At 46.5% G+C, this 13,878-nt stretch overlaps 1 protein-coding gene across 2 annotated transcripts in view; it reads right to left on the bottom strand.

Moving 5' to 3' along the window:
• Positions 1-13,878, bottom strand: part of FLT1 (fms related receptor tyrosine kinase 1) — a 151,204-nt gene that overhangs the window by 75,607 nt on the left and 61,719 nt on the right. For both annotated transcript variants that reach the window (XM_039862688.1, XM_039862696.1), the window contains exon 11: positions 5,522-5,636. In XM_039862688.1, the coding sequence (XP_039718622.1) occupies positions 5,522-5,636 (115 nt within the window). The remainder of the gene's footprint in view (positions 1-5,521; positions 5,637-13,878) is intronic.

The raw sequence follows: 13,878 nt of genomic DNA, 5'->3' as shown, positions 1-13,878 counted from the left end.
ATGGAGTCGGGGTGCCTGGGAGAGAAATGAATCAGGCCTCCCGGTGATCCGTGGAGACAGGAAGGCATTTGAGTCTCATTCTGCCCGAGCGATCCCTTCCAAAACAAACACCTCCCTCACAGTCAGCCTGCCAGAACTCACCTCTCCAAAGTTTCTGTTACCATTGAACTAGAACATGACACAGATGGGGGTTTATACTGTTTCTTTGGTTCTGGGTCCCTTTATGTGCCCCTTGCTGTGCACCAGATAGTGTGCAGGCATTATCTCGTTTAATCCTCCCTGGGCCCTCGGGCATGGGTGTGTGACTCTGTTCTGCAGAAGCAGCAGCTGAGGTCACGGAGGTTAAGTGACTCACGCACAGATACACGCAGTAGCACAGACAGACCTGGGTCATCGGACTCCAGTGCCTCTGCTCCTAACTCTCTCCATAACCTGCATCTTGCCTTAAAACTCCTTACAGGTAATAGCTCAGCTCTCTTGGTAGAGTTCTGTCTAGTCCTTGAATTGGGTTTTTCCTCGAGAATACCTCCTTGAGTCAGCCTGGATAGGGCACATAAGCTAAACGCTACCGTGTACAGAAATTCGAGTTTCTTTCTTAGTATCGTATACAAGCTGCAAGCTGGTTTTCAATGGATATGGTGTGTATGGTTTGAAAATACGATTGGTGAATGAAAAGTTATAATTAAAGAAGAAAATTTAGAAAGAAGATGAAACTTATATCCTATGATCAACTTTATTAAAACTTATCTGATTTCTAGAGTACTTCTCTTTTTCCGGAGAATATATTTTTAAATTATAAATGAAAACATTTTCATGAAAAACAATCTGACCATTGAAGTATAAACTTTACAGAGTCAGAAGAAGGAGCTCAAGTGTGAGCCGTAGGTGAGTATAGGACGGTAAGACTCAGTATAGGAGTCTTCTGAATTAAAGGGACAAATCCAAATCATAACCAAATACTATTGTTTCAAGGGAGGGAAAAAAAATAAAAATAGCTTAACAGTTGGATACCAAATACCAACTTAATACTTAGTAAGAGGAAGTGCCAAGAATTCGAGTTGCAACAAGTGCTTGAAATTATAATCATTTATTTCATAAGGTTCACTAAAAGAAATTCTCAAAGATTTATGCTTGTGTCGTTTCTATGATCAGTTTTCATTTGCCACAATTTTACCTTAGCTCTGAACCCACAAGTGCCTCTACTTGTCCTGCCAGGACCGCAACGATTTAGATATAAGAAACAGACTGTCAAAGTCCATTCCCTGGTTTATTTGTATGACTCAGGAACACTGATGCAAACCGTCGTCAGGTACTGTAAGTTTGGAAGTTATTCATATGCCTTCCTTCCTCCCTTTCTGCTCAGTATTAGTAATTCACCACTACAATATGATTTGAACCTCATGGAATAGAATAGATGGCATGATGTGTAATTCAGCTTAATTTCCAGCATCAGCTTGTAGAAAAAGCCTATATATAGAACAGTGATTGTAATCTCGGGATGTTTCTAATATAGTTTCCTTTTAAGTGTCTCAGGAAGAAATAAAATTAACCTAGGGTGGCACATTTGAACCAGGTGATGGAAAAATAGAACGTGAGAAATAGAAAAAAATTAGGGAGTATGCGGGAAACGAAACACAAGCCGTAATTCTGTGGTCGGGCATTGACGCTTCTGTCTTCGACTGCCTCGTACAGTATACTTCCCAAAGTACCTCAAAATGATTTCAATGGAAACGTTGCTAAAATGTCAAAATTGTCAGGATTCTCCAGCCTCACAGAATTAATGCTGTAAGACATATTTCCTGTGTGTTTTTCCTCACACAGGGCCTTTTCTACTTCCCGTTCCATACCTCCAGACCCAGTAGTCTGGCCGCCCCATTTAAACAGAGTGAAACACCACGTTTGCTATTAACGACTCCATTGATGACTCACTTTTCACAATCTAGGCCAAAACTTGCCAGTAAGGAAACTGAATTATATTGTCCTCTGCACTCTTCCTTGAATTACATGAAACAAAATAAAACAATGAAGCAAAGAAACAAACAAACAAACAAACAAAAACACAAAAAAACCCGCAAGCCCCTGAAATCCAGCAGGTGCCCCAGTGGGCTCTCCGTCCCCTGGTCTGTGGGTGGTGCTGCTGGGTATGCCAGCCATGTGCCTGGAGGGAAACTGGGCGTTATAGTCTTAAATTGGGACTAAAAATGTACAGAACATAAAGCGATTTTAATTGTAAAGAAAAGACCTGTGCAAATCATTCTGAAATAGCAAAACTTCCATCTGTCATCATCATATGAAAGGTAAATTTTTTTAGACACACAGAAAGGTAGGTACATTAATAGATGCTGAAAGTAAAAGAAGTAAATTCTTCTAAGTTTAGGACGTGAAATTAATAATTTAAAGTCTAATGTGTTACAGTTACAGCTGCTAATAGGACGTTATATATCTGTATACAGACATACACGTAGAGCAACTGTTTACAAAGAGTATTAAGTGTTTTTCATCGCTTATACTTGTTTAACAAATGGTCTTCATTGTATGTGATTGCAGTCAATTCGGAGAATTGCATTAGGGTCTATATGACAATCATCTTTATAACCATAGGCAAATTAGATAGGAAAAATGTTATTAGCTGCATATTTTTGGAGGAGAGAACTCAGGCTCAGAGAGGTGAACTGATTCGTATGTGGTTATGCAGCATAGGAAGTGGCAGAGCTTGATCCCACTGCTCTAGACTGCTGTGGGGCGGTACAAGTGCCAGCTGTGTTCAAGAGATGGAGAGTTAAACCTCTGTGTAACTACAGAATTGCAAGTCAGTAAATATGTTTCACGCCTGCCCGGGAGAGATCTGGAAGTTCCTTCATGTTCCTTCATGTTCCTCCGCCCACTGGTTCTTAAACAGGTATTCAGCACAGAAATCAGGTTGCTCCTTCATGGTTCAGGCTCATCAGAAACCTCAATTAACTTTTTCATTTTCCATTTTCTTTTCTATTGTGTATTTCTGTGGCTAGGATACCAAAATAGGACTAGACGCTACCACAGAAATTGAGCTCATAAATTCTTGTTTTAATATCCAGCAGTTATGGCCAGGAAGAGGCAAAATGAATTGACACAATCAGTGGCATCTTGAGATTTTCTAGTACTTTGTGACAACTAACTCGATTTCTATTCTGAGGCAAATTCCTGTTTTAAAAAAAATGTGTCATCACTCAAATTAAACTTTAAAGTTTATAGAATTTCCTCTTTGCTAAATATTTCATTAAGCTGCTCTCCCATCAATAGCTACGCATCACGGAATGTCTTAAACTATTGTTTGTTTGTATTAGAGAAAAAAACCATAAACTACTTACAGCTACTGCTAGTTGTAAAAACGTTTCCTAAATCCTTGACAAGTGATTGCTGATACGATCATGCCAGCCATCACCGTTTCAGTTAATTTCTCTATGGGCTTAGCTGGCACAGCACTGGGTTTTGGAATAGGAAAACTTTCTCGTTTGCTACTTTGAGCTAACTGTCTAATCACCCCAGTTTTTATCTTTAAAATGGAGGTAACCACACCACTCTGACCGGCCAAAGAATGATGTCGATATTAGCATATGCCGAAAAGTTTAACATGATGAAGAATTTAGATGTTATTTGTTGTTATTGTTAAATCCTGCACGGAGAATGATGCCATCTACTCTGTCGCCTTCAAATGCAAAGAATACAGCCGAATAAATAGATAACATAAGCATAACCACACTCAGGCAGAAAACAGACTACTCCAAATCGAGACATGCACATGTAAACAGATGTTTCAGAAAGGGCTTATCTGATATGTTTTTCCTTTTTAAAGCATCACTACCCTGTGTCTGATAATAGCATATTTTTCAGTATGTTTTCCACTAATTCAACAGAAAAAAATGCCTCCAGGTCTTAGATCCACCAAGATTTGCCTGATCCACAAGACGGCAGCTTTGCTGAGGCTCAGTAGGGGTTAGGGGAGTGGAGGAGGAGGAGCACAGTGGAGGCAGAAAAGACACCTGTTAGACCCTGATTCTGTTGGGATTAGCGGGGGCAAGTTAGAAGTCTCTGTGTTTTTTTTTTTTGAGGTGTAATTGGCATATAACATTATGAGTTTCAGGTGTGCAACATAACGATTTGATATCTGTATATGTTACGAAATGATCACCATTATAAGTCTAGTTAACACTGGTCACCATATTTAGTTACACACTTTTTTTCTCGTGATCATAACTTTTAAGATCTGTTCTCTAAGCAGCTTAAAGTGTGCCATGAGGCATTGCTCCTGACCGTATTCCCCATGCTGTGCAGTGCATCCCAGGACTTACTGACTTTGTAACTGGAGGTCATACCATTTGACGCCCCTTCCCCGCTTCGCCCGCCCCCGCACGCTCTGCTTCTGGCAGCCACCACTCTGTTCTCTGCATCCACTAAAGCGGCTTTTTTTTTTTTTTGGATTCTGCGTACTGGCTGAGATCAGATGGTATCTGTCTTTCTCTGTCTGGTTTATTTCACTTAGTAGAATGCCCTCAGGGTCCATCCGTGTTGTCAAAAACGGCAAGATTTCATTCTTTTTTAAGACTGAATAATATTCTTTTGTGTATACGCACCATTTCTTTATCCACGGATGGACACTTGGGTTGTTACCATGTCTTGGCTACTGTAAAATAATGCTGCATTGGACAGAGGGATGCCTATGTCTTTTTGAGTCTGTGTTTTCATTTTCTTCAAATAAATACCCAGAGGTGGGATTGCTGGGTCATACAGTCGTTCTGTCTTTAATTTTTCGAGACCCTCCATCCTGTTTTCCACAGTGGCCGCCCCATTTTACATTCCTACCAGCAGTGCATGAGGGCTCCCTTTTCTCCACGTCCTCGCCAACACTTATGTCCTGTCTTTTTGATAATAGCCCTTCTGACAGGCGTGAGGTGGTATCTCCTTGTGGTTTTGATTTGCATATCATACGTCAGGGAATCTGGAGATACTGTGTGTGTCTGTGCACCTCAGTGTAGTCAGGCTTTGCCTTTGCAAAGACAGGGAAAACAAGACAGCGTGTGCCACGGACACTCTTCACTTTAGCCTTAAGTCTTGGACTAGCTTTTGCTTGTCACCATCCCACTTTCGTGTGGCAGTGACTGTCAATCCTGGTTACGTGCTAGAAGCTCCCAGGCAGCTGTTAGCTCAAAGAAGAGGTTCAGATGTAGCAGTGATTGGGAGAGCACGCTAACACGCAGCCGGGGCTGACAGCCACAGGCGTGTTCCAGTGCCACGTTCAAGAGGCAGTTCCACCTTTTCCGTTAGGACTGAGTCCTCATTACTTCGGAACTGGCGGTCAGCGGGGGACACCACTGTCTGAGTGGTCTTGGTGCGTCTCTCCATGAAGACGCAGCTCAGAAACTGTCTCCTCTCTGAATTTTTGAATGAGCATTTGAATTACATCTAGTTCTAATAACCCCAGACTTGGGAGCTTCGCGCATGTTTTGAGAACAAATATCCCGATGCTTATTTTTACAAAGAATACCTTATTCTTTCCTTCTATGATTGCCGTGCGCTGAGTGATGCTCTCGATTCTGTTTCCTGTGTTGCTCTCAGGATCCAGCAAAAAGGACTCTTCATTATTGGAGCAAATGTCATACCTATTTTTAAAAAGAAAGTCAGTCGTCATTATGTTGCTTTGCAGCGTGGGCCAGCCTATGTGACAGGAGAGATGAAAATCATTGCGTAGGCTTTCGGATGACAAAGTCACGCATTTTCTTCTTTTCCTTCGATCTTTTTCCCCAATATCCATCCTCCAAACTTAAAAATAACAAATATATTTTGCCTGATCTGAAAATAAAAAGCCTACCAGCGTATCCTATATATCCTTCCTGTTCTAAATGTTAAATATGAAATAAAAATGCATCAATTAGAAAATTTGACATATAGATTTTAATTAGTTCCTAGTGGAGGAAACATGCAAACAGAAAAAACGGTCTGTTAATGAATGGAAACCTCGAGGAAATAATAGCATTTCACATCTATGAAAGGCCGGCTTTTAATCAGAATATTCCATTATTCCATTAGGAAGCTGATTTTTTCCAGGGCTAATTAAATGTATATGGAAACACATCAGTGAGCAGTTCTTAAATTCAGTCTGTTTCTTTTTGAGTTTTGGGCTATCACGGCAAGCTCTTTAACCTCTCGGGCCTCAAGTGTTTAATTATAAAATAAGGGTGTCGAAGTCATTTATCTTTTAAGATCTTTTTTGTTTCTAAAAGTCCTCAAAATCTCTCTTGTTATGTTAGACTGGCTACCCAAGTACCATTTTAAAGAGATATTTTGACCTATATCTGGAAGACAGCGTATTCTCTCAGATACATGTTATCAAGGTTCTGTTTTCACATGGTTTACTACTCAAGTCATGGGTGTAAATATTTGCTGATCATTTATTATATCTTAAGTATCCTGTGTCCTACATGAATAAAAAATCCTGACATCAAAAAAGACACTTAAGTCCACTCCGGCCTGGGCAATGCGGTGCTGTCCAGCACCCACCAGGCAGCGGCTAAACCAGTCCCTTTTGCTCCCACACCTTCGGCTACTGGATTGAGGGAAGCCCGGGCTTTCTTGTCTGATAGTCCAGGCCATCCACGGGCCATTTCCCTGCCTGCTCTTCCAACCTGAACCCCACAGAAACCATAGTCCAGTCAGGCTACAGTTCGATGGTTAGTTCAAAGAGTACCGGACCAGGAGTCAGAGGGGACACAGGTCCCGCCCTGACTTTTCCTAGTCATATGACAAGTTTTCTCTTGTAAAAAATAAGCATAAAAACATGTCTGCCTTGTTAATCTCACAGGATTATATAAGCATTACACGATTTAATTCACTTAGGGTTTGTGAATTACAGATGCCATAGAAAAGTAAGGAATTGTTTTCCCTGTATATTCCCGCATGCAGTATGCGCCCCAAGCCCGCCACCATCGTGCATTCAGTCACCACCCACTGGTCACCGCCCCCCACACCGCAGCCTGGCCTTCTCTAAGAAGCTTATGGTCACTGCAGACCCTCACTGCTCTCGCGATCGGAACCACTCCGTGAGCCTTGACAAACTCTCCCTTAAAACACTCCTTGAGATTTAAATATGGATTTCTTTGAGACGCAGTGCACATATTCAGAGAAAAGTTTTAGGTGCCTCAAACACGTGTCTGTGGGCTGCCAGCCTGAGCAGGCGAGGAAGGACGGGTGCCCACGGGAGCCCGGCTTCGGCCCCTGCAGCCACCCTCAGCCATCTCTCCCCAACCTGATTACCTTACGTGCTGATTTTTATGCTGACATGCATGAGACCATTTCCTTGAAGCATTTTGTATCAGAACCTTCTGGACTAGAATTCGTGGTGAGCAGAAAGCTTGCTGGGTTCTAATTTATGCGTGTCTTGGGCAGATTCTGGAGATTTTGAAACCGAGAGAAACTTTAAAGCCCAGTACGCAGAAAGAACGAGGGGTCGAGCTTAAGCAGCCGAGGGGAGGGCGGAAAGATGGGGGGCGCGAGGCAAAGGGGAGTCGGAAAGTGCCGAGTGGGTCGCAGGCAGCTCCGCGCTCGTCCCTCTCCTCCCAGGCCTGGAAACCACGTGGCCTTCGCCGAGTCTCCCCTCCCGGGCGCACGCCCCATTAGGCCCTCCCCCGTAGCATCCCCACTCTCTAAGTTTGCATTTAATGCTCCCAAGGCCCCGCTGGGCTGGCAGCCACAGGGGGACAGGGGCCACATCTGTGGAGTAGCTGTCCTCACAGCTCAGCAAGGGCCGAGTGGGTAACTGGCACTCCATCAACGTGTGGAAGCACACACACAGGCATGGGGTACTGATGTGGTGTTTCTAGTAAGAAACGAGTTTTCACCTGTTCTAATAATTTATTGTGTTCACACATACCGATAGACATAGTGTCATAAACCCCCATATGCCCACCACCCAGATCTAACAGTTATCCAGATCTTGCCATATTTGTTTCATCTATACCGTATACCTTTTTGTTTTTTTCTTTTGTGAAGTATTTTAAAGCAAATCCCAGGCATCGTGTCAATTTTGCCCTGTATATCCAGTGCATATCTCTAAAAAATATGCATATTTTCTAACATAACAAAAATGCCATTATTGTACCTAATGGAATTAGCAATAATTCCTTGGTGTTGTTTGTACATAGCCCATATATCAGTTTCCCCTAAACGTTTTTAAAATACCTGTTTTTACAATTAGATTGTAAGATTTAAAATTAAAAAAAAAAAAAAAAAAAAAAAAAAAAAAAGACTGAAGCTATAGTGACCACTCCTTAAGGAATTTCTGTGATTTCTACTAACTATTCTTATTTTATAATCATACAGAGTAAAAAAAAAAAAAAACCACATTTGAACTCTATGGATTAGTAGAGAAAATTCAACCCAAGGGAAATTATACTCTTTCTTCCTTGAGACACTTGAATGATGAAGTTTTAAAATCACGATAAAAGCCATTTTGCCCTATTTCTCATTATTAGTTATTCTCCATTGTCTAGGCCATAATACCCATACCTTAAACCAATATTTGCCCTCATGGCTTCCACACACACTCAGTACATGTGTATCAGTATATCTCATGCACACATACATTAGAGGTGGGTGGGGGTTTATGGCTCGTATACATCAGACATTCGCATGTGTACTTGGTATTGTGACATCAAACAGCTGAAATTCTGGAAGAGAAGCCTTTAATTTCATTCTTTTTCTCCTCAAAGAAATGGAAAAGATCAGAGGAGCCTTGGACAAAGATCTTAGTTTTATACTCCTGATCTTTAGGAAATGCAAAGAAATATGTCAGAGGGAAGCAAGTCGAGGCGTTTCCCGCGGGAAATGCAGTCTGCTCTCCGAGGTCACTCGGGACTGTCGACCTCTGACCCCAGCCCACCTGTAGGCCAAAGGGCCGTGGCTGCCGGGCACCAGCCCGGGTATGGAAACTATAGGCTAGATGACCCACGGTCCTCCCAGTGAAGAGGACAGAGTCTGTGGCTGTTTTCTAATTTGGGGACTGTTAGTTTTTCCCTCTTTGTAATTCGAACCATAAAAATAGAATCATTCAGGAGCCTGACCATGTAACAGCACTTGAAAAGAGATTTCGGGGGAGGGGAGCGCGCCTCGCCTTAAGAACACATCAAGCTCTTAAGGAAGTAGATTGCGCCATGTTTGAAGATGCAGAGATAATCACTGTGCTGGGAACCGTCTTGAGGGGGGAGGAAGCCGAACAACAAGAGGAAAGCAGCGTTCGCCCCTGATTTCGCACAGGAAGCCCGCAGCACCTCCTGCCACAGGGAGATAAGAAAGCTCCCAGGGACTGTTCTGGACAAGGCCGCTGTTATCAGCTCCAGCTCCACGCTGTCCTCGCTCTGCTCCAAGCCTCTGTCCCTGTCCTAACGAGATTTAGGTCTCCGACCTCCATTTGCATGTGGCATGCCAAGTATAATAGCACAGAGGTATTTATAACCGTCGAGAGGGAAAAACAATTTCCGGGGTAAGAGTGTACCCGTCAATTGCCCTGGAATCGAAACGAATTAGTTTCGGGCTAGAGATTGATATAAATCAATGAAAAGAAAGCAGCCAATTATGCAGCCAGCACACGGAGTGGGGACCTTACGTGTGATTCGTCAGTCTCTTTAACTCCAAGTAGGAGCCGCCCGGAGGGCCCTCCCACCCGGTCCGCATTACCAGGCTCCTTCTCTCGACCTGGCATGGGGGAACGTCCCCTCCCTCCGCAGACGCAGACGACATTACTGACCTACACGCCACGGCTCGACTGTCCTGTGGCGATGAACTTGCCCTGTTCCCGTCACACTCATAGGTAGTTGGCTCGTCTGTGACCAAAGCCACAGGAAAAGGCGCAGCCAATACTGGGGTCAAACCTGCAGTCTTGACAATGCTGACCGCTGGTCCCGGCAGGCCGGCAAACCAGCACAGGCCACGGTAATTATAATACACACTTTGCGGTCTTCTTCTCAAACGAGGATTGTATTTCCTATGTGGTCGGCGATTCATGTACACCATCTCACTGATCTGTACAGCACCCTAAAAAGTAGGTACTCTCATCCCCCGTTTAACGGAGAAGGGAACTGAAGAGTAGCGAGGTTCCCTGCATCGCCCAAGGCCGAACAGCTAGCAAACGGCAGAGGCAGAGTCCAGTCCGTTCTGGCTCATTTCAGAATTGGCGCACTTGACGCTCGCACGGCACGTACCCCAGCACCCATGCACGACGGTTAGGGCCTCCTTGTACGCAGGAAGAGGAGGCTTCTCAGCACACCCCACAGACACCATCAGCACAGTGCCGATTTAAGTCACTTTCAGCCCTTTTTCTATAACATGGTTCCAGCTTCTTTCCAAAACTGGCAAAAAAAACCTCATCACACGCAACCAGAATGTGTTGCATGTCCCGTGTATGCCCAGTCTGCAGTTCGTTTACATTAGCTCTCACTATGATCCCACGGTGTATGAACTTGACTCCCGGTCACCTTTACAAATCCAGCGCAGGAAATACAAGGCACAGGGTGCCCCAGAGGGACCCTTTGTGTTCCCCTGTGCTTGTCCTACGCGTCGGCTTCGGACAGTTCTGATTTTCGGACTTTCTTCATTCCTCTCGCTTCCCTTGCCCCTCCCCCTACCTGAAACGCGGAGCTGGCACTTTCCTTTCTCCCGAGGACAGACGGCCGCTTCTGGTGAATCCGAAGGGAGCGTGCAGCTGGCCGAGCGCTGGCCGCTGGGGGCTGGCGTCTGTGTCTTCTCTAAAGCGGCTCCCACGTGAGAAGACCCTGGAGGGCTGGGCAGGCGCCCCAGCCCTTCATCTCGCCTGTCTGGACCGCCATCTCTCAGCACCTGTCATGGCGCCCAGGACCCCTTAGTCATCCAGCAGGATTCCCGCAAGTGCGACAACCGCCCCAATCCCAGAGGGTCTGCTCTGCAGACTCGATTTTAAGATGGAGAGATTCTTTTTTAAGATCCCCTTGCACCCGATGATAAATGACAGCAAGCTGACCGTTCTTTCAAAATCTCTGTTCTCCTAAATCCCGACTCTTGGCCGGCTGAGGGGAAGGCAGTTGTCACGGAGCAGGTGACGCGCCCGGCCCGGCTCTGCACACATTTAAGTTCGCAGGTCCTCACTGCCGCCCAGTGAAGCAGGTATCACGGTCGCCAGTTCACGAATCCTGTCACCCGTAAGGAAACAAACTCCAGACAGCGAGGTGCTTTGCTCAGCTTCACGGAGTACGCAGCCCTGAGGTCGGAGCCCGATCTTCCTAACGCTCCGCAGCACGCCGGAGCTCAGCCATCACCCAGGATGGGTTCTGTTCCTAGCGAACCCCTAAACCTTTACTGCCACGCTTAACGGGATGGGTCTGGTTCAGAGTGGCCCGTTAGAGAGAACGCTCTGGGGTTCGAGGTCAGACACCGAGAGAAACGAAATGCTGATTTCGGGAGTGAGACGCGCCTAGGCCTTTGGTGGAGGGGGGCAGGGGCAGAGGAATACTTGACGTTTTTGACATAAATTCTGGCTAGTTTTGGTCATAAAAATGTTTTGATGCTAAAATTATAGGAACTCTTGGTTTTCTACTGGCTGATGACTTTTATCATTTTAAAAAATAACAGGAAAAAATCCAACTTTTGTCACAATCTTTTTTCCTCTGGGACGAAGGTGGGGTGCTTTATTATGAACGGTAAAACGTTTGTGGCGGGCAGCTGCCTTTACACAGGGCCTCTGGGTGCGGGTGGGGGTGGGCAGTGGTGAGCGGAGCACCCCAGCACCCGATGGCTGCCTGTCTGAGCCTGAGCCACTGCCTGAGAGTGAAGGCATGTATCGATTTATAATTAAAGGACATTTATTGGGAGAGGAAAAAAAAAAGGCTCTTGGAAGCTCTAAAAAGTCCCAAGACAGAGTAATATCCCTCGCTCCGTTTTTCTTTCCTGGATGATGAAATGTGAGGGCTTCTCGTGTGGACTCCGCTTATCTGTTTAATGAGATTGGACCGCACGCGCGAACCGCGATTAGAATCTGTTTGTAAAGAATACTGAATCATTCATTTCACGTTAGGAAACAAAGGGCAGAGCAGTTACAGAGCAGATGGAGGCGGCAAAATGTCCTTAAGAAAAAAGAAAGGGAAGGAGAGACCACCTGGAAGCCTGCCAGAGGGCAGGCCCGGCCGCCCCCGCTACGGCGGCCGGCCGTCCTGCAGGAGTGCCTGATGGGGCCCTTCCTCTGCGGCCACGTGGGGGCAGGGGGGCAGAGTCCAGATGTAGCGACAGCGAGTCCAAGCCATCAGACCGATGGCCTCTGCCAACACTCTTTCCCTCCTCTCACATGCTCTTAAAGCCAATGAAACGGGAGAGGGTGCCGGCAGGACGCGGCCCAGAGTTGGGAGCACTGTTTAGACTCGAGGGAACCTGCTCCTTTCGCTCCAGGAAGAGGGCCTGCGCCCTCGGGGTGGCCCCGGGGTCAGGCCGAGGGGGTTCTGGAGGGGCGGCTCTCTGCGCAGCGAGAGACCTTGTGACGCCTCGGAGCCCATACTGAAAATCACTTCTCGTCTGAATGGAGCGGGGGGAGTGGGGAAGGCTGTCCGGGGACTGAAGGCTCTGGGTCAGCTCCTCGGACAATGGTGGAGGTGATCCAGCGGCCTGGCCACCTCTGTTTAGATAAGAGCTTTTCCGTGAGCGTCTTGGCCGGCGCTGCTTCCTGCTCTCGAGGGCCCCTTGGTCCATTCACACTCGCAAGGCCCGTCTTCCAGCCTCCGCGTTCCTCCTCCTCGCTCCTGCTGCTTCCACCACGAGCTCCGATGAGCCCCCTGCCCGGCTCTGACGCTCCCTCACGGAATCGGAGCCAAGGCAGCCCGACAGCCTGACACCGGGGCGAGTGGGCGGCCAGGAGGGTGGACTCTCACTCGGTTACACCCAGATATGGGCCTCGAAGAGAACACCTATTCTTCTGTTCATTCATTTTCCTTCTTAGTGAAAGACGGGTCAGCTGAGGGCGGGCGACTCGATACAGAGAAATCTTTAGGGAAATGTCAGGCGTGGCTGCAGACGCCCTCTGCTTTGACGCATTTGAGGGGTCTTAAGTGTTGACTCCAGCCACCCAGTGACGACTGTGTCAGGGTGTGGCCACGCTTTGCTCTCAGGAAGAAGAAGCGAGCAGACCACTTTTGTTATAGCAGTCAATACCGAAATGTCCAGAAAGCCCTCAGAGGTAGCGGGGAAACCACAGTTTAGCCTAGGGACCACCGATTCCGGAGCGACTAGACCCGAGTTCAGATCATGGTTTTATAACTTCCCAGCTACGTAAAAGCCCAATCGTGAGAACCAGGGTCATGGAAAACTGCTCAGAGGTCTCAGTCCCTTGAACGGTTTTGAAATCCATCTCTGGATCACATCAAGCCACAGAATCTCTTTCGGCAAGCTCTGCTTTGGTGTCGGGCCAGCGGGCACCCCTGAGGGGCGTTACAGTCGCCAGCCCTGCGGCTGGCGTGGGAGAGGAGAAGTCGCTCTCCTCGACCCTCGGCGCCCAGAGTGCTGGGGCTCCGCCTGGTCTGTCCCCGTCGATGGCTCCCTCTGCCTTGCACATGTCTGTTTCGTTTCTCTTTCTCCCTCTCGACAACTAGACGGTGGAGCACGTGGGCGTAGCTCTGTACCAGTGTCACCCCACTTTCTCCTTTCGTCTAGATTCGCCCCATGACTTATCGTACTTTTTGTGAACCATCTCCAGTTCTTTGGGAATGAATGTGTCCTTAACAGCGCCACCTCGAGAGCAGCGGCCCCCCGTTGCCACATCTTCCTAGTCTTGTTATAGGGCTTGGAAAACAATCGGGAGGGCAATATGTTTGTATCGGCAAACATGAGGGGGGA

Source organism: Pteropus medius, unplaced genomic scaffold (assembly GCF_902729225.1).
Source record: "Pteropus medius unplaced genomic scaffold, Ma_sr-lr_union100, whole genome shotgun sequence".
NCBI lineage: Eukaryota > Metazoa > Chordata > Mammalia > Chiroptera > Pteropodidae > Pteropus > Pteropus medius.
Note: the sequence above shows the minus strand (reverse complement) of the source record. Positions and strands in the feature narration are given on the sequence as shown.